General features: G+C 37.9%; 1 protein-coding gene across 6 annotated transcripts in view; it reads right to left on the bottom strand.

The window, feature by feature from the left end:
• The window catches only part of MCTP2 (multiple C2 and transmembrane domain containing 2), a 262,809-nt gene that overhangs the window by 82,824 nt on the left and 162,046 nt on the right, over positions 1–17,939 (bottom strand). For 3 of the 6 annotated variants that reach the window (XM_063698858.1, XM_055364241.2, XM_063698857.1), the window contains exons 15-18: positions 11,386–11,487; positions 10,462–10,536; positions 8,457–8,576; positions 7,207–7,989 (exon numbers count right to left, since the gene is read on the bottom strand). In XM_063698858.1, coding sequence (XP_063554928.1) covers positions 7,918–7,989; positions 8,457–8,576; positions 10,462–10,536; positions 11,386–11,487 — 369 coding nt within the window. In that variant the 3' untranslated portion in view covers positions 7,207–7,917. Of the gene's footprint in view, positions 1–7,206; positions 7,990–8,456; positions 8,577–10,461; positions 10,537–11,385; positions 11,488–17,939 lie in introns of those variants that run through there. The other 3 variants (XM_055364239.2, XM_055364238.2, XM_063698856.1) reach the window with 1 other exon arrangement.

Here is a 17,939-nt window from a genome sequence, read left to right as displayed (position 1 = left end):
GCCTCAAACTCTGCCTCTGTCTCTCAAAGTGCTGGAACTATAGGCATAAGCCATCTATTTTTGACATGAACTGAATTTATTAGGTCAAGCATGAAGAGTATCATCATAGCCTTGAGGGAGAACTCTGCTTGGCATCTGGTGGTTAAATAGACATTAAGTAGCCCTGGAAATGGTTGACTCCTGAACACCAACCACAGCACATAATACCAAGCTTTGCATTTCCACCCTGTCATTGAACAGGTTCTCAACAAGTCCAGGTCCACAAAAACAGTTCGCAATGAAATAGCACATGAGTGTGTGTGTGTGTTTTAGCGAGGTCTTTCTCTGAATTTGAAGAATACCATCACCCGCCAATAGTTATATCAGATAGTAGTAATTCCTACCCATACTTGTAACCCATTCCATGTTTTTAAAATATTTCCATGCTTATGACCTAATTGAATTCCCAAAGAGCACATTTTTTCTTATGATATGCTTGTTTTCAAATATAAGGGAGCATGATAGAAGAAACTTGGGGGAATAAAGTAGGGAAACTAAGGAGGTGAGGAGGGTTTCTGGAGAGAGGCAGAGTAGAGGGGATAAATGGGGTGAGGAGGAAGGAGAGAGAGAGAGAGGGAGGGAGGGGGAAAGGAAGGGTGAGTGGAAAATAGGGGAGGAGGGTTGATAGACTTACGAGTGCTCAGTATGAAAATTCATTTCTGCATTTCAATATCTAGCAGTGTATTAGATACTCAAAACCATCACTGCTTGTGGAAAGGGGATGGAGAAGAGGGAAGAGAGAGGAGGAAAGAGGGAGGATCGGGAGAAGGAGCAAGCCTGAAGAAGGTGGTAGTCAAGCATCAGCTGCATTAAGTTGCTACACGACCTCTGGAGACTTTGCTTTAAGATTAAAGATCCTAAAATCTGGATCAAGCTCAGTAGGGTATCACTGGAAAGCAGAGTGAATTAGACTGCACTACTTGGAATCTGTAAAAGACAAGGAATCCGTATTAGTCAGGGTTATCTAGAGAGATGGAACTAATGGAATAGGAATATATATATATTCATATTTGAGTATTATCATAGCCTTGAGGTAGAGCTCTGCTTGGCATCTGGTGGTTAATATATATGAGTGTATTAAGTATTATCTCACACAATCACAAGGTCCCACAATAGGCCATCTGCAGGCTGAGGAGCAAGGAGAGCCAGTCCGAGTTCCTCAACTGAAGAAGTTGGAGTCCGATGTTCAAGGGCAGGAGGCAACCAGCACGGGAGAAAGATGTAGGCTGGGAGGCCAGGCCAGTCTCTGTTTTCACATTTTTCTGCCTGCTTATATTCTAGTTGCACTGGCAGCTGATTAGATGGTGCCCACCCAGATTAAGGATGGGTCTGCCTTTCCCAGCCCACTGACTCAAATCTCCTTTGGCAACACTCTCACAGACACACCCAGGATCAATATTTTGTATCCTTCAATCCAATCAAGCTGACGCTCAGTATTCACCGTCACAGAATCCTGAACAGAAAATTCAGAGAAGGCAGAAAATGTGTGCTTGCAAGTGCACACCAACAGAAAGCTCAGAAAAGGCAGTGGTAGTGACACAGGGTCCCACACAGAGCCTGGACCTACGCACAAAAGGGGGAGCTAACCATTTACATCTACCAGGCTATGTGAATATGGCTGTGCGATGATTACAATAATTGAGATCTAATGTTTACTAGTCAAAATTGGAATGCTCCAAAATAATAAGTGATTTCAGTCAGTCTATCTATGATTCTGTCTGGAATCACAACTCACAAAATTGAAAATATAAACATGAAAATATGCTAAAATAGTTAATAGTGTCCTTTTAAATTTTTAACAGATAATCTTTTTAATGTGATTACTGTAATTTTATTAAATTGCATAATTAGTTAATGCCTGAGAACCTGCCAATAGAAGGTGCAATTATGTTGTAAAAATTATGCTCACAATATGCAATGATGGATTGTTCCTATTTTAAAAAAGTGCTGAAAAAAACTTTAAAACATTTTGAAAGTATATTATGTAGTCCTTCATCAAAAGGAAGACTAGGGAAACTATCTTGTATATGTTAAAACAATAACATGCCAAATATTTTAAGCATTGAATATACCTATATATTTTGCATATATGTGTATATGGTTCTGTGTGTGCACTTATATATATACACTTTTAAGATGTCTAAAACCTCTCTTCTTCTGGTTATTGTAACTGTGAAATTTCTTTTTTCCAGCTTTACACAAATACTTTTAATTTTTGAGCATCAACTGCACACACACCTAGCAAATGGGCAGCGATGTCTGCTCTGCACATCCAGTTGTGACTTCTGGTGGATGTCGTAGCCAATGAAAGAGCTAATGAAATGCAGGTGCATTTGGTTGTGAGTAAACTGGTGACAGAACTTAGAGTAAATCTTTCAGACACAGTTAACACATAAATATCAAAAGCATCAAAAATACATTTGACCAGCATTATTTAAAGAGTCTAATCTCAAAACAGTGTTGCATTTGTCATTTGTACCAAAGCAAAATGAATCTGAATGTTTTTCGGTCCACAGAGAAATCATGGAAAACAGCAGTCCTCAAGGCCTTGCCTTTGGTTTTTACTAAACTGCTTTCACAAAACATTCAACAGAACAACTTTTAATTTCCCAAATGTCCTCTACTTCTTCGTGTTCATGCATGGGTGTGTGTGTGTGTGTGCGCGCGCACACAAGTACATGTGTGTTGGAAGGGTTGGCTCTATTACTGCTACTGTTGTTTTTAAGTTCTGTGTGAAATTACTTCACACTTTCTCAATATTCTAGGATCTCTAAAAGCTAAAAATTCTATATATGTTAAATATGGGATATTACCAAGCGAGTGGACAGTTGTATTTTTTTAACTTTATTGAGGGAGAGGTTGATTGATGCTTTAATTTGTGTATCATATTTCAGTCCTTGTCAACTCTGAAAAGTAAATTCTTTATTTCCCTATACTCAAAAAATCGGAAAAAAGTCACAGATGTTAAAATCATAGCTTTATGAAGATACTCATTGATATATGGTAGATTTAGATTACTTTTTAGATCAAACATCCAAGTAAAAATTTAATAAAGCAAAGAATCCATCAATGCCCCACAAACTTGCCTCCCTTGATACAATAGGTGTGTGCCTGAAATATCAGTGGAAAAATGAAACTGCATAAATGCAATTCTGTGTTAAAAGCATCAGAACTTTGCTGTTTAAAATCACCTTCTGATGATGCCATCTGTCAAGTAAATAATATTTTAACATACGAAAAATGCATTTATATAATAATATAACTTTAGGACTTTTAATAGACAACATTGGGGTTTATAAAATATAAGTATGTCATAACAAAACACCCATACATGATTGGATCTACCAATATAAATATCACAATGCAAAGTTATTTTTTGAGAACAAATTTATCTTCATTATGATCAAATAATGTATTTGCACTGAGACACTGGATGTATATAAAATAGAGATCCCCACTAGACATATGGGCCTATCTCTTTTATAGCTATTATTTCAAGATATTTTAAAGGAACATGAGGGGTGGTTATTCTCTTCTACCCCATCCCTTTTCTGAACAACTTGGAATACTTAAAAAAAAAAAAAAAACAACTGAAAAGTCCAATGCCTTCCATGACCCCTTCCACTAGTTGTTTTCTGTTTTTACTTTCTTCTCCCCTTGAAAATCCCTCTATATCATCTAAAAGCATTCCTCAAAGGTGGGGAAAAAACAAGTCAGACTGTAATTTGGGACTCAGTCTAGAACCAAGGCTCTAGGGTTTTTCAAATTATCCAGCTGGATTCCAAGGATGCCAAATGCATGTGATGCCCAGGGGCTGGGCATTTCCATGTTTGGCTTCTTTAATTTTGGTCTCATCATCACTTGTGAATAAAATAACTGAGCTAAAGAATTATTCTCACCCATGTAATGAGGGTTTCTTTCCTGTATAGCATCACAGCTTGGAACAGGCTTAATCCCCACACATAATATCTAAATACAGATCTGAAACAATCAGTATGGTTGGTCCTGGTGTCATTATGTAAATACAAGGACAACAAACATTGCATCCTGGGCATCAGTGAGAGGCAGAATAGCTGAAGGGTTAAGCCTGCACAGACTAAAGCAAGATGGCCTGGGTTTCAGTTCCACCTCTACCTCATACACACACATGAGCTCTGTCACTGTACTTGACCTCTATAGGCTTATTTTTCTCATCTGTAAAAAGAAGATAGTAATCACCACCTACATCAGCAGGTTGTTGTGAGAACTAAATTTATAAAATCCTTGGGACAGTGTCTAAGCACTGAAATAACATGAACTATGAATAATAGTTCAAATAGTCAAAATCTGTGTGGGAATGGCCATGTACACGTCTTGTGTCTGTATGTACATGTGTATAAAATACCACATATATTTACAAATCTATTCATAGGGAAATATACAGGTGCACTTACTTCAAGGCAAAATATTTCAGTTCTATTTGGCCTCATTCACTAAGTCAACATCTCATATTAATTTGTTTTTCAAATGGGAAAGTCAAGAATGTTACTTTTTGAAGGAAGAAAAAAGACAAAATATATACTTAATTTAATATAACTAAATAAACCTTAGAAAAGGCAAGATACCAAAATATCTGGAAAACATAGGGGAAGGAGAAAGACTCAGAAGACAAAATGAGAAAGATTTTCAATGTTCATCCTAATAAGAAGAACTCAGTCTATAGAAACTTGATTTGGAATGGTCTGACCACCCTACAAATGCCCATGTTTAATTTCTTACGATAACAATAAATTCAACACTATGCAGCAACATTAACATAGCAGGTGAATTACTGATAACTTTCTTCTCTCATGTTGGGAATACAACCACTCCTGTAAGTGTAGCAGTGATAAATCACATGGTAGAGGAAGGTGATGCTTGGATCATCTAGCAAGGTGAGTTCTCTCACGTTTGTCCATCCACTTCTGACGAGACACCATGTGGACCTAGCTCTTAAGAGCCTGCTTTTCTTTAACTGCTGCTTTCAACAAGATACGATTATGTTCATGCACATGTACATAGGCATCCATGGAAAACATATGGTTTGCTTTCATAAAGTCTTAAAATTGACATCGAGAATAGATTAAACATGATTCTACAATGTTCATGTTTGTATCACCTGGAACTAGAGTCCAGAACATAAAGTTAGTATTTTATGTTTTCTCAAAAAACAGAAGAAAAACACATCCCTTCAGTTCTGCCCTTAGTTTGTTGTGTTAGCATCACTTCCTGTACCGTCACAGGAAGAAAAGCCCCACCAGGGACTGGTTCAACTAAAATAGCTCCTTTCACACCTGTGCAGTGAACCCTCAACTATCACATTCGCTAATTTCAATTAGAGGACCTGACTACGGGTCATTTAATAAATCCTTGGCTTAAAACCTTGCTTCAGACAGCACCTCTGTCCTGCCCTGTCACGCCAAGGCGAGCAGTTGGAACACGAACGAAGTGTCACAATGACGAATAAAGACACCAAGCAGCATTCTGTCAACAGATCACAGGAGAACATCCATCAGTGTGTGTCACCCCCGACAGATATGGCGGTTGCATAGTGAAGAAAGGCAGACAAGAGCCTGGGCTTGAGGATCCAACATTTTGCAGAAAGACAACCCATCATGAAGCCCCACAGACTCGGGGACACAGCACTACAGCCAGGGCAGCCCCCCAGGTGTGCAACCCGCCCCCCCAATCCAGTTCCCTACAGACAGCTAACAGGTCTACAGGCAAGGTACATAAATGAAGGCGTTTTCAAAGAAAAGGACATGAAAGCTTGGCTACCCATAATCTTACCAAAAGAAGAATGAAAGAAGATGAAACTGAGGCCAGGTGCGGTGGCTCAAGCCTGTAATCCTAGCACTTTGGGAGGCCGAGGTGGGTGGATTACAAGGTCGAAGTTCAAGACCAGCCTGGCCAATATGACGAAACCCCGTCTCTACTAAAAATACAAAAATTAGCCGGGCACGGTGGTGCGTGCCTGTAGTCTCAGTTACTTGGGAGGCTGAGGCAGAAGAATCGCTTGAACCCGGGAGGCAGGGGTTGCAGTAAGCCAAGATCATGCCTCTGCACTCCAGCCTGGGTAACAGAGTGAGACTCTGTCACAAAAAAAAATAAACAATAAAAAAAATAGATGAAACTGAAATACATTTATTATTCTGTCTCAAGAAAGCATTTTCTGTATAGCCTCTCACTTTAATAGCAGAAATGGTTTTGGAATAATCATAATAGGAATAAAAAAAAACTTTTAATAAAATTACACTTCACCAACTTAGGGAGGGGAATTATCCACCACGTTATGGCTGTGGTATTTCTGAGAATCACCAAGACCAGTCAACATACACATGGTCTAAATTTTTGAAAGTAGAGTTTTAAATTAAAACTGAAAACGAGTTTAAGTGAGCACTTTTATTCCAGTACTTTCAGGACAACCAAATGATGGGCTGTAGGTATATAGCATATCTAACTGGCTCTGCATTTTTTTCAGTGGTGTCCAATGAGAAACGTCCCTATACACACAGTCGCATATACCCATGTATCCTTGCAAAATCATACTTTGGAAAACCGGCAAGAAGAACACCACCTTGATCTTCTTTGCTGTGGGCCTCAGAGATTTGAGAGTACAACATGGCAGCCTGCATTCTCCAGCCTGGGGGCGGGCTCTGCTCCGAGGCACGAAGCTCAGCAGGGAGGAATCCCTCAGAGAAAAGGCCGTGGAGAAGTGGCTCCATTTCTAAGCCTCCCTTCCTGGTTAGAAGTCCCCTCTATTAGACAACCTATTTCTATTCATCTGTTCTAATCTTTCTTCAGATCAAGCCAGCAGCCTATTAATCATTTCTGTCATCTCCCTACAGAATCCAGGGCAACAGATCTCTGTTTTTCTAAAATCACAGTGCCAGAAACTAAACTCGAGAAAGAGGATATCCTCTCCTCCTCACAGTGGCTGTCTGGGTGCTGACTGGAAGAAGCCACCAATTGTGTTCACTTTCCTCTTTTGCCCAGAATTGCATAGAACATTCCATGGAAAGTTTTGAAAGGGAATTCGGGTGGGAAGTGGAGCTGGGGAGGTTGAAGGGGAACCCAACGCATGAAGCCACCAGCTGAGGAGAACGTGAGAAAGAGAAGTGGATAAACAAATGCTGAGACAATGACGGATACAGATTAATAAAACCTTTATTAGTGTTTTTATTAAGGCCAAATGTTTTAGCAACTTCAGACAGCAGAAAAAGCATATGAAAGGTCAAGCCTACAGGCAGCATGGGTCCTCTACACTGAAGCAGTGGAGAACTAAAATAAATGACAGCAAACAAAATACTCCCCAATGGCAAAGGAAAAGCCTCTTTTGGAGCTGATATACTTGATTGCATAAAAATGTTGGGAGTGACCTTGAACCCATTGGCATCTTGGGTTAATAAATGTGTTTTTTTCCCCCCATTTTTTAAATGAGGCTATGCCTGTTGGCTAAGAGAGAACATTCAGCATATATTGGCAGTAGAAAACAGAAGCAGAACCACATAACATTCAGAAATCAGATTCACCAATGATCATGACTGATATTCACACTCTTAAACCACTCATACCTCGTATTAGTTTTTATAGTGATCTTTGCACAGGACAGAAATGAATGGCATGGATACCAAATATACAAAGATTTGCAGTCGGGAGACTTGATTTCTCTTCCCATGGCTGACATTACCAATTTGATCAAGGACAAGTCCCTTTACAAATGACAGAAAATGCCCTGAGATATAAAGTGAAGGCATGAGGCCAGCTGTGAAGTCCTTCCAAGATTCTTGGGCTCTCAGTGGTAGACTTAGGTGGTTTTAAGATCTCTTGCAGCGCTTTGATTCTGCGATTTTATTATGCTCATAAGGATGGGCCAATGTCACCAGAGAAAAGGGTACATTTCATAGACAGGGGTGGTTCCTCTTTGAGGTGCTGAATGAAATTGCAATGTGTAATGATCAGTATGTCCCAACTGGCTTGAAATGAATAAACATCTTTAATATCAAAGTTTGGGAATAATTTACTTAAAATGTACATTGAACAATTCAGTTATTATTTAGTCCTGTGATTTTTCAGATGCCATTTTTCAGAAATTATGGGCGGTCACTGGCACAGAAAGAAAAAAAAATACACACAATGCAGGGCTATACAAATGTAGCTGTAACAACAACTGGAGAAACATTTAAACATATATATACAACAGTGGTGCTCTTAAATTTACCAGGAGACCATATATGACTAAGATTTGGGTAATTTAAGGGGTTTCCCAGGTAAATTTGACCTAAGTACTGTCTTAGAAAGACAACCCCCACATAATCACCCATGCTGTAATATATTTCAGAAAGATGAATAGATGCAAATAAGAAGCAAATAGTTTGAACATAAGAAAGGAAGCTTACCGCGAATGCTATTGTACTTCTTAATGTGGATTCCCACTGGAAGCAGCTTTTAAGGAACTGCATTGTATTCCATATTGCCATAGTGATTCTTTTCACACGGTCCACATCTCTTGATAAGATCTGATTTTAAAAAATGACAAACAGGAAACTAGATTCAAATACTACAGATATTCCATCTAGATCAGGTACCCTGATCATTTAAATTATATTTTGTATAGATCCCAATTTTAAAATATGATAATAATAGAAAGGAGAAGATCTGACACTTCTAAAAGTCTTTTTAAAATATGATCATCCATAGAGGAAATGAGAATCAAATGCATTTTAGTGCTCATCTGAAAAAGAATAGCCTGTTTCAACAATGTTCAGCACAAAAATGGAACTGGTGAAACTACAGAAGCTAGGTATTTAATGTTGGTGAATTTGTGTGAGAAAGACACATACAGAGGCAGAGAGAGAGAGAGAGAACTAGAAGGAGAAAGACAGAGAGAGAGAGATAAAGAGAGATACAGACACAGAATGAGTGTCTATGTTGTTTAGTTTGGAAGCAAATGAATAGATTTACAATTAAAACATGCAAGTATTATAGCTTATCTAGTCCAGAGGTCTACAGAGTTCTGGGAAGGGACTGGAGTTCACCTTGGGCAAGTTACTTACCTTCTCTTTTATAAAATAGAAGACAAGGTGTTGAGAGAATGAAAAAGCTTAGAAAAGTGTCTGTCACATAGTAAGTGCTTTCAAGCATTTATATCCTAAGGAAACGTTTCCAGTTTATCAAAATTTGGGGGGACTAAGTAGCAAGAGGCACGTGGGGGAGGGTCCTAGCATACCCCAGGATTTCAGCCCCAAGTTCCCCAGTGCTCTGAGAGCCCAAAGCCACCCCACGTGGAGGTCTTGTTTTGCAAAGGAAATGTCTCTCTCCCAGTTGTAGGCAGATTCATTTCAATGTGCTTGCAAAGCAGCTACCCCACCCACCTCAACCCAGGTTTTAACTTTCAAGTAAACAGAGCAAAAGGCAATAATAATAATAATAAAATAAGACATTTACTCAGATTACACAAAATAAATATTACACTCAATGTTACGGCAGACCAAAATGAAATATTTGGAGGCTTCCCCTCAGAAGACGTTTAAGGCCTTTCCCAAGTATGCCCAGAAGTTCATGGGAAACAAAAGGATGATAAGACGTCTTTATATTTAACTGCTTTATGTAATCCACAGCTGCTCACCCCAAAGGAAGTGGTGGAAGTAATAAACTCTTGAAAAAGGGGACACTTTGTTCTTTGTTATACAATTGAAGAGGGACGACAGGTACAAAGTGAAATCCTGAGCTGCGGAGAGTACAACAGGGAGGGACTCTGAAAAAGGAATGTAAAGGTCACGGAAAAAAAAAAAAAAAGTGAAACTTCCCCTACCAGGCCCTGAACTTCACCTTTTGTTGAACTGAATGAGAAAGGAGTTAAGGGCAGTAGGCAGAGGGAGAGAACTTGCATTCAGTATGGGGTGAAATGCCAACACATCCCAAATTCAGACCACGCCGAAGTGGTAGGAGCAGTCATGAGCGAAACCCAGGCTAGAAGTCTCTGAAGATCTGCTGGGTTAATTCTGTGATTGACTCCACACACTGCACCTCCCTGAAACTTCAAAGGGCAGAGGACAAAATGGCTGTGATTAAAGGACGGGTAGGCAGAACAAGACACTGACAGTCTTGATGCTAGGAATTTTTGTTTATACAATGAATCAGGAGAATAGTGGGGGCCTGAGACCTTCTGTTTCACCCAAGAATTATGTTTTAAGTCTTGCCCTTCTTATGGGAGCTGACTGACCTCCTTATTTTAGGAGAGAAGGGGACAAGGAGAAATAAGTGGAGAGATGGGGCAAGAGGGAGAGAGGAGGAATAAGAGGGAGGAAAAGTTTCAAGGAAGAAATTATAGGCAAGTGTTAATACTTCAGCTGCTGGGTGCTGAGTGTACCAATCAACAAACCACCTACTGTAGCAACCCACCTTTTTGGACAGCTTGCGGCTGTCTTCAACAAAGCGCTTTTCCCGGGGAGTAAAAGTCCTAATACTTGCTTTCACCTAGAAAAGACATCATTGTTAAAAAAGGGCAGCATGTATAGGGACTTCATCCATCTAGTTTTCTTAATGACTGGGAAAATCGTGCAAACCAATAGCTTCTGACTCTGACCTTAGCAGGGAGCAAAGAAATGGTGGACACCCCTGTGCCCTGTACATGTTTCTGGAGGTCTCATTTGATAAGAGTCCCTGGCATGGGTCAGATTGAGTCTAGAAGGGTATTGTCTCCACTTTGCTCATTCCTTGGTGTTATTTTCAACCACTGCAGAGACTGAGGTTCATGAATTTTTCAAACTAACGTCCGTAAAAGATAAAACTTCCTTCTGAAATCCTTTTAAGTTAAGCTTCTACCAAAAATGTCTGCATGTGAATAACAATTTCCAGTTTATGAAAACACACTTTTCACAGAGAATTTTATTTCCTTTCAATGACCCGGAAAAATAAGTCAATGAGCCATTTTAGCCCCATTTTACAGGGAATAAACTGAGGGTCAGAGGGACTTAGCACTTGTTCAAACCACCAGACTGAGTAAGACCCCAAAGAATCAGATTCAAGTCCTTCTCCACAACATACGAACTGTAAAATTCCTTAACCGAAATACAAGCCTGTATTCCACTTTTCCATTAAACTCAGGTTTTACCAGTATACATACTCTATATACAAACGTTTTCCAGAACAAAGCAGGAGATGAGGGTAACCTGCTTATAAAATGCGCAGCTTTAAAACACTATTCTTTCCTCTCTGTAGCTGCAAAAATTCTGAAACATCTTACATTGATTTGAGCCTCCAAAAGCTGGTCACCTTCTATTTTAGGTACGGGAAAGCTGGGAAGTATGACCCAGTTAGACTTACCGGATTATATATAAGGTCCATCTCTAAGTAAATAACTCCTTTAAAAGCTTGTTCTAAATCTTTATTCTTTAGTACATAACAATTTGGTTGTCCATCTCTAATCTGTCACAAACAAAAGACAAAATACACATTGGTGCAAAATTACTATGTGGTTTAAAGTAAATAACCAAAACTAACGTAGGCAAAATCGGGGATGCAGAATGATCACAGATGAAGCAAACATTAAACAAATATTAAATCCACCATAAATCATCTTTTACTTTTAGAGTGCTGTTATAACAAGCTCTAGATAGGAAGATAAAGTGATGATCACTAGGCTGAAACTGGTGTGTGGATGAAAAATATTGGTGCAAATCATAAGTTACATATTTCCATTTACTCAAAAATGATGAATATTCTACAAAATTCCCGGCCAATACTCTTCAAGACTGTAAAGGTCATGGGAAAAAGGAAAGACTAGGAAACTGTCGTAGATTAGAAGAGTCTAAGGAGATAAGATGATTAAATGCAATGTGGTATTCTGGATTGGGTCCTTGAACAGAAATCTTTGCACCAATATCTTTATATTGGTGCAAAAACCGGTGAAATCCAAATAGGGATCAGAGTTTAATCACAAGGTAACAATGTTAGTTCTTTTCAGTTTTAACAAATGTATTATGGTAGTATATAACATCAACATTAGAACAAACTGGATAAGGTATGTATGGGGAACCCTGTATTCTCTTTGAACTTCTCTGTAAATCTAAAAGTATTCCCCCCAAAATGTTATTTTTAACAGAAATGAATAAAGGAGCTGGTTTTAATGGTGCTTTACAAGCCAGGAAACAATGCAAATTAAGTAAATAAATCAGCTTAAAGTTCAGGTCAAAATCCAAAAACACTCAAAATGCACAAAGTGCCAACAAATCTTCAAAATAAACAAGTTTCTCTGCTGTCCTCTCTTGGCTGGCATGTTGCATCAGTTCCATACGCTAGTCTACCTGTGGACCCCACATATAAGTTATCTAAGTTAAAACATTTTCAGTATGATTTTGGAAACTGATTGGCTCCCATGAAAGACAAGTTAATTATCTTGATTTAATCATTCTCTTTTCAGATTTGATAGCAGTCATGATTTTACATAGTAGTAGTATATGTAACTGATTAAACTTCGGGCTTTTAAGAAGCATACCTGTTAACTCTAAAAGGGCCTCAGCAAAACTCCAGTTAAACAAAAGCTCTATTTGAGATTGTAATGATCAAAAATTTAAATAGCATAGGAAATCTAACAGCATGAAATTTGAGCCATATTTTAAATGACTATTGCTGTCACTACAAGCATTCACACAAGTGTTCTTATAAACAGTGGTAGAAATGAGTTGTATAAGTCATGGGGGGAAACAGCAATTCCACTTTACAAGGGAGAGGTCATCTTCCTTCCCAAAGTCACCCCACCTCTCTCTGATTGAATAGGCTTGATACAGAAGGATGGTCTTCCTGGCCAGCAGCTAAGAGGAAGGGGGTGCCCCATAAAGACCTGGTTTCCTTCCTAAACGGTGTCCAAACAGGATTCTGAGTTTCCGCCTTGATACACAGTCTCACTTAATAAATTGTGGATGTTAAAGTTGAAAGAAATAAATACGAAAACAGCCTGACAATTTGCCAAGCTGACTTGGGTCCAGTTTAGCTTTGCTTCAACCCACAGTCATTGTACTGTTATCTTAAAATTTCCATGATTTCTTAAGGGTTGGCAAAGAATAACAGAAGAACAAGAGGTATCAGAATAAAGAGAAATATTTTATAGCAAAGGGATTTTTTAATTTGGTAAATGACCATTTCCTGTTTCCTAATGTCCCTCACATTGTGTCAGCAAAATCAGAACCCACCTAAGGATGTGAAAGCAGGCATCAAAGCCTGAGATAGAATTAAACCCATGCATGTTTGGGACTTAACTATCTTAAAAAACAGAATATAAGTTTAAAAACTGTAAAAAGTTTAAAAATTGCAGAAAAAACTGAAGTCCCTTTGAACTTCCACAAACACCAAATTCCTTCCCCTAAACATAAATTAGACAGGAATTTGGCAGGCATCCTTTCTAAATTTTATTGAGATTTTATATTCATAAAAATAGTCTTGACAGACAAATGTATTCAAAATTCTTTGCCTAAGTGACAAATTGTGTGTATTTTGCAATTTTGTTTTGTATCTATCAGTATGACTTGGTAATCTGTTTATATTAGTATCTAGGTCTGGTTCATTTTTTATACTGCTATATAATCTTTAAAAAGTGAATAAACTATAATTTATTACTTCTCCTATTGATGAACATTTAGTTGCTTCCACTTTTCTAGTTTGTCTGCTACAAGGAATATCTTTAGAGAAAAGATAAAAGCTAAAGGAAAGAAGAAACACGCTAGTTAGTATTTGGAATATGTTTGGGTTAAGAACAGGTGAACACATTTGAATAGTGTTATAATTAACATTGAGATAGTAACAGAAGAGACTACTTTTAAAAATATTTTCCTCCCTGATTATATAATTGAACTTCTAAAACAAGAATATCAGATAAAAAGTTCTGTATCATCCAACCTGCCAAACTCCTACATGAGAGCATTTATATAATAGGAGATGAAAACCAAACATATATATATATATACACACACACAATTCCATGTCTAAACAAAATTTATTATTTATATTTAAAAGTCTGAAAATTATTTCTACATTTATAACTTTAAAGCTTCTATTAAATAATTAAACAGACATAATTAATTAAAGCACAGTCAAAAGAAAATTTAGAGGAGAGAATCTATATATACTTTTCATTAATTTTGAGATCTCTGTCAGCAAAGGCAAAAAGGAACAATACAGTTTTCAATTTATGACAAAAAGACAACGCAATTCATTTGGAGAGATTTCCTGAGCTGACATCTGGGAGGACTTCACTTCACTCAAATACGAGTCTTGGATAAAATAATGATGTCTTTAACTTCAGCTTTCCAGGATAAACTCTTCAAACTGACTTACTACACATTTTTGTATACTTGCCTTTTCATGGCCAAATAGTACATAATATTAGGCAATAAGCTGAAGCAACCATCTATGCAGGACAGTAGTAACAGATTTAACTTGAGAATGCAAACACCCCTCACCAGGAAAATTGACATTTTCATGTCCCTTATATTATTTTCAGAAATATATCACAAAGCTTTTATAGAGCATGCTAACAGTTGATTCCTGGTTCAATCGGTCAGTAAATAAAAGTACAAGAAGTCTGTTTCTGAGTAATGATTCAGGATTTTGGAACCAGAGCCAAGTCACTGAAGACAGTCTTGCTGAAAATTTTTAATCTGACCCAGAGTCGTGCTTAAGCTATTTAACTTTTTTCTATATAAAAGAATATTAAATATATTTACCAAGCGGTAAGCACAGTAAATATAACCAGTTTTTAGAAGTTGGTTGATAAAACTAATTTTTGAGTCAAATAAATGGTACACTCATTATATTAAAAAACTAAACTATTTTATAATCAGCATATAACAGAGGTGAGCATGTGAGAACAGAGGAAAAAAACTTCTCATCTTGAACTCTTTTTTAAAAAAATTATCATTATTATGCTTTCCTATAAAGATCTTTGATGCAATGAATTGCCAACTTATTCAATAGCAAAGTTCATCAGAATCAATATGAAGGAATAAAACCATCAATGGCTTTAGAGAGGAAAGATACACACTTAAGATCAAAATCCAAACTAAAGAGTCATATTGATTCCCCACTGTTTGACCTTCCAGTTAGAAACTGAGGATGTTGCGTATAAATAGCATTGTTCTTTCAGCCGTTATTCACTCTTATTCACTCTGCATAAAAGGGAAAATAACGTGACAACACCATGACATATTAGTTGGTTCCAGCTGATGCACATGGAAAGTGGCTCTTCAATAAAACGTGACGAGGACAGACATGTGGCTGGGCAAGAGGAAAATCAATACACTTTACTCGGTATCTATTCACATTCTTGTCGCCACTTGGGATCAGGCCTTGTTCCCATGATGTGAGTTACACAAACAGCACGAGAGAGATCTACTAGGTCACTGCTGCACAGAAGCTCAGCTACCAGCCAGTAGAGGCAGCATGGAATTCATCACCCTGGACCGTCTCCATTTCTACCTCACTTCTTCCTTTTTGAGACAATCCATTCATCCACTGCCTGAAACCCAAACCAACTATCCCTAAAATATAAGCTGCTCCTACAAAAGCAATATACATTCATTCCAAAAGTTGTGTACAATTTATAAAAAGTGTTTAATAGAAAAAACACAATGTTAATATAACTTTTTTTTTCTTTCTTTGAGATGGAGTCTCACTCTGTCACCCAGGCTGGAGTGCAGTGGCGTGATCTTGGTTCACTGCAACCTCTGCCTCCAAGGTTCAAGTGATTTTGCTGCCTCAGCCTCCCGAGTAGCTAGGACTACAGGCACATGCCACCACACCCAGCTAATTTTTTGTATTTTTAGTAGAAACAGGGTTTCAGCATGTTAGCCAGGATGGTCTCGATCTCCTGACCTCGTGATCCACCTGCCTCAGCCTCCCAAAGTGCTGTGATTACAGGTGTGAGCCACTGCACCCAGTCACAATGTTAGTGTAACATTTTTAAACAAACACTCATATGAAGTTTTTAAGGCATATTCGTATTTGATCATTTCAATTGCTAAAACAATGCAGATGAAAATAATGCCAGCTTACACTATAAGTGCTCACTGTGTGCCAGGGAATGTTGTGCCCACCTCATACTTAACAACTCTGATCTTCACCATACACCTCCAATACAAGCAGAAGGATACTTATCTTCACTTCAGCAACAAAGAAATGCAGACAGATAGGTTAAGTAATGTTAAAAATCACACAGCCAGTTTAAAGGGGGAGTCAGGGTGTCAACCTAGGTGGTCTGGCTATAGCATTTACATTCTCGACCATCATGATCATAACTGAATAAATCATGAGCCATTCATATGTGTTCAGCTACCACGGTTTTTACTACATTTTTTTTTTTTTTGAGATGAAGTTTTGCTCTATTGCCCAGGCTGGAGTGCCATGGTGCAATCTTGGCTCACCGCAACCTCCGCCTCCTGAGTTCAAGCGATTGTCCTGCCTCAGCCTCCTGAGTAGCTGGGATTACAGAAGCACACCACCACGCCCAGCTAATTTTTGTATTTTTAGTAGAGACGAGGTTTCACCACGTTGGCCAGGCTGGCCTCAAACTCCTGACCTCAGGTGATCCACCCACCTTGGCCTCCCAAAGTGCTAGGATTACAGGTGTGAGCCACCGTGCCTGGCTGATTTTGACTTCTTTAAATTAAGTTTTCTGCTAGGTTGACTTGTATTTTCCTTATTGATTAAAGAAAATGTATATACTGTACTAGTGATATTATCCATTTGTTTAGATACTGCCAGTATTTTTTACCAGTCTATCCTTTGTCTTCAATATCTGATGGCGATTTTTGTTTTGGCCGTACTGATATCTTAAGATTTCTTTTCTCTTATTATTCCTGCTTCTCAGTTTACTTACATAGGATTTCCCCACTATTTTGACATTTTTAATGAAGTTTGTTTCAAGTGTTTGATCTTTAACTTATCTTGAAATTGTTGTGTTTGCTGTAATACACCGACACATTTTCCCCGATGGTAAGCAACCAAATTACCAGAGTTACTTATTAAGTAGTTTATCATTTCCTCAATGACTTCATCCTTCAAGTTTATTATAAATTAAGTGATTTCCAATTAGTCCTCTCTCAAGCCCTTCAGTACAGTCCTAGAATTTCTTCACATAAATCTTAGACAGTATCATTTTTTGTTTTGTTTCGTGTTATAGTCTTGGATTCTTTTTCACTTTTTAAAAATGTTTTCCTGTTGTGTATAGTCACGAATCTTATTTTCATAATGTTGATCTTACTGACATTTTAGTCACTCCAAAATGTTTTCTATGAATTTTCTTTACGTTCATAGATAATACATATTATTAGATTATTCAGATGATATATTATCAGATACTATTTGCAAATATTTCCTTTATTAAAATGTGCATAATTTCATATTTGTTATAGTTTTGTATTGCTCAAAACTGACATACAAGGCTTAATTTTTAATTGTTAATTCATAAACATATAAGCTCATTAGATTTTCCAAACAATCCTATGCAATAGGAACTATTATCAATTTAAAGATGAGATAATAGAGGGAATAGCTCTATTTTTTCTCCAAGTTTTTTGTTTTTGTTTTTTTTGTTGTTGTTTGTTTTTTTTTTGTTGTTTTTTTTTTTTTGAGATGAAGTCTCGCTCTGTCACCCAGGCTGGAGTGCAGTGGCGTGATCTTGGCTCACTGCAACCTCCGCCTCCCAGGTTCAGGCGATTCTCCTGCCCCAGCCTCCTGAGTAGCTGGGATTACAGGCACATGCCACCATGCCCAGCTAATTTTTTTGTATTTTTAGTAGAAAACAGGGTTTCACCATGTTGGTCAGGCTGGTATCGAACTCCTGACCTTGTGATCCACCTGGCTCGGCCTCCCAAAGTGCTGGGATT

This window comes from Gorilla gorilla, chromosome 16 (genome assembly GCF_029281585.2).
Source record: "Gorilla gorilla gorilla isolate KB3781 chromosome 16, NHGRI_mGorGor1-v2.1_pri, whole genome shotgun sequence".
In the NCBI taxonomy this organism is placed as follows: domain Eukaryota; kingdom Metazoa; phylum Chordata; class Mammalia; order Primates; family Hominidae; genus Gorilla; species Gorilla gorilla.
This window is presented reverse-complemented; position numbering and strand designations above follow the sequence as displayed.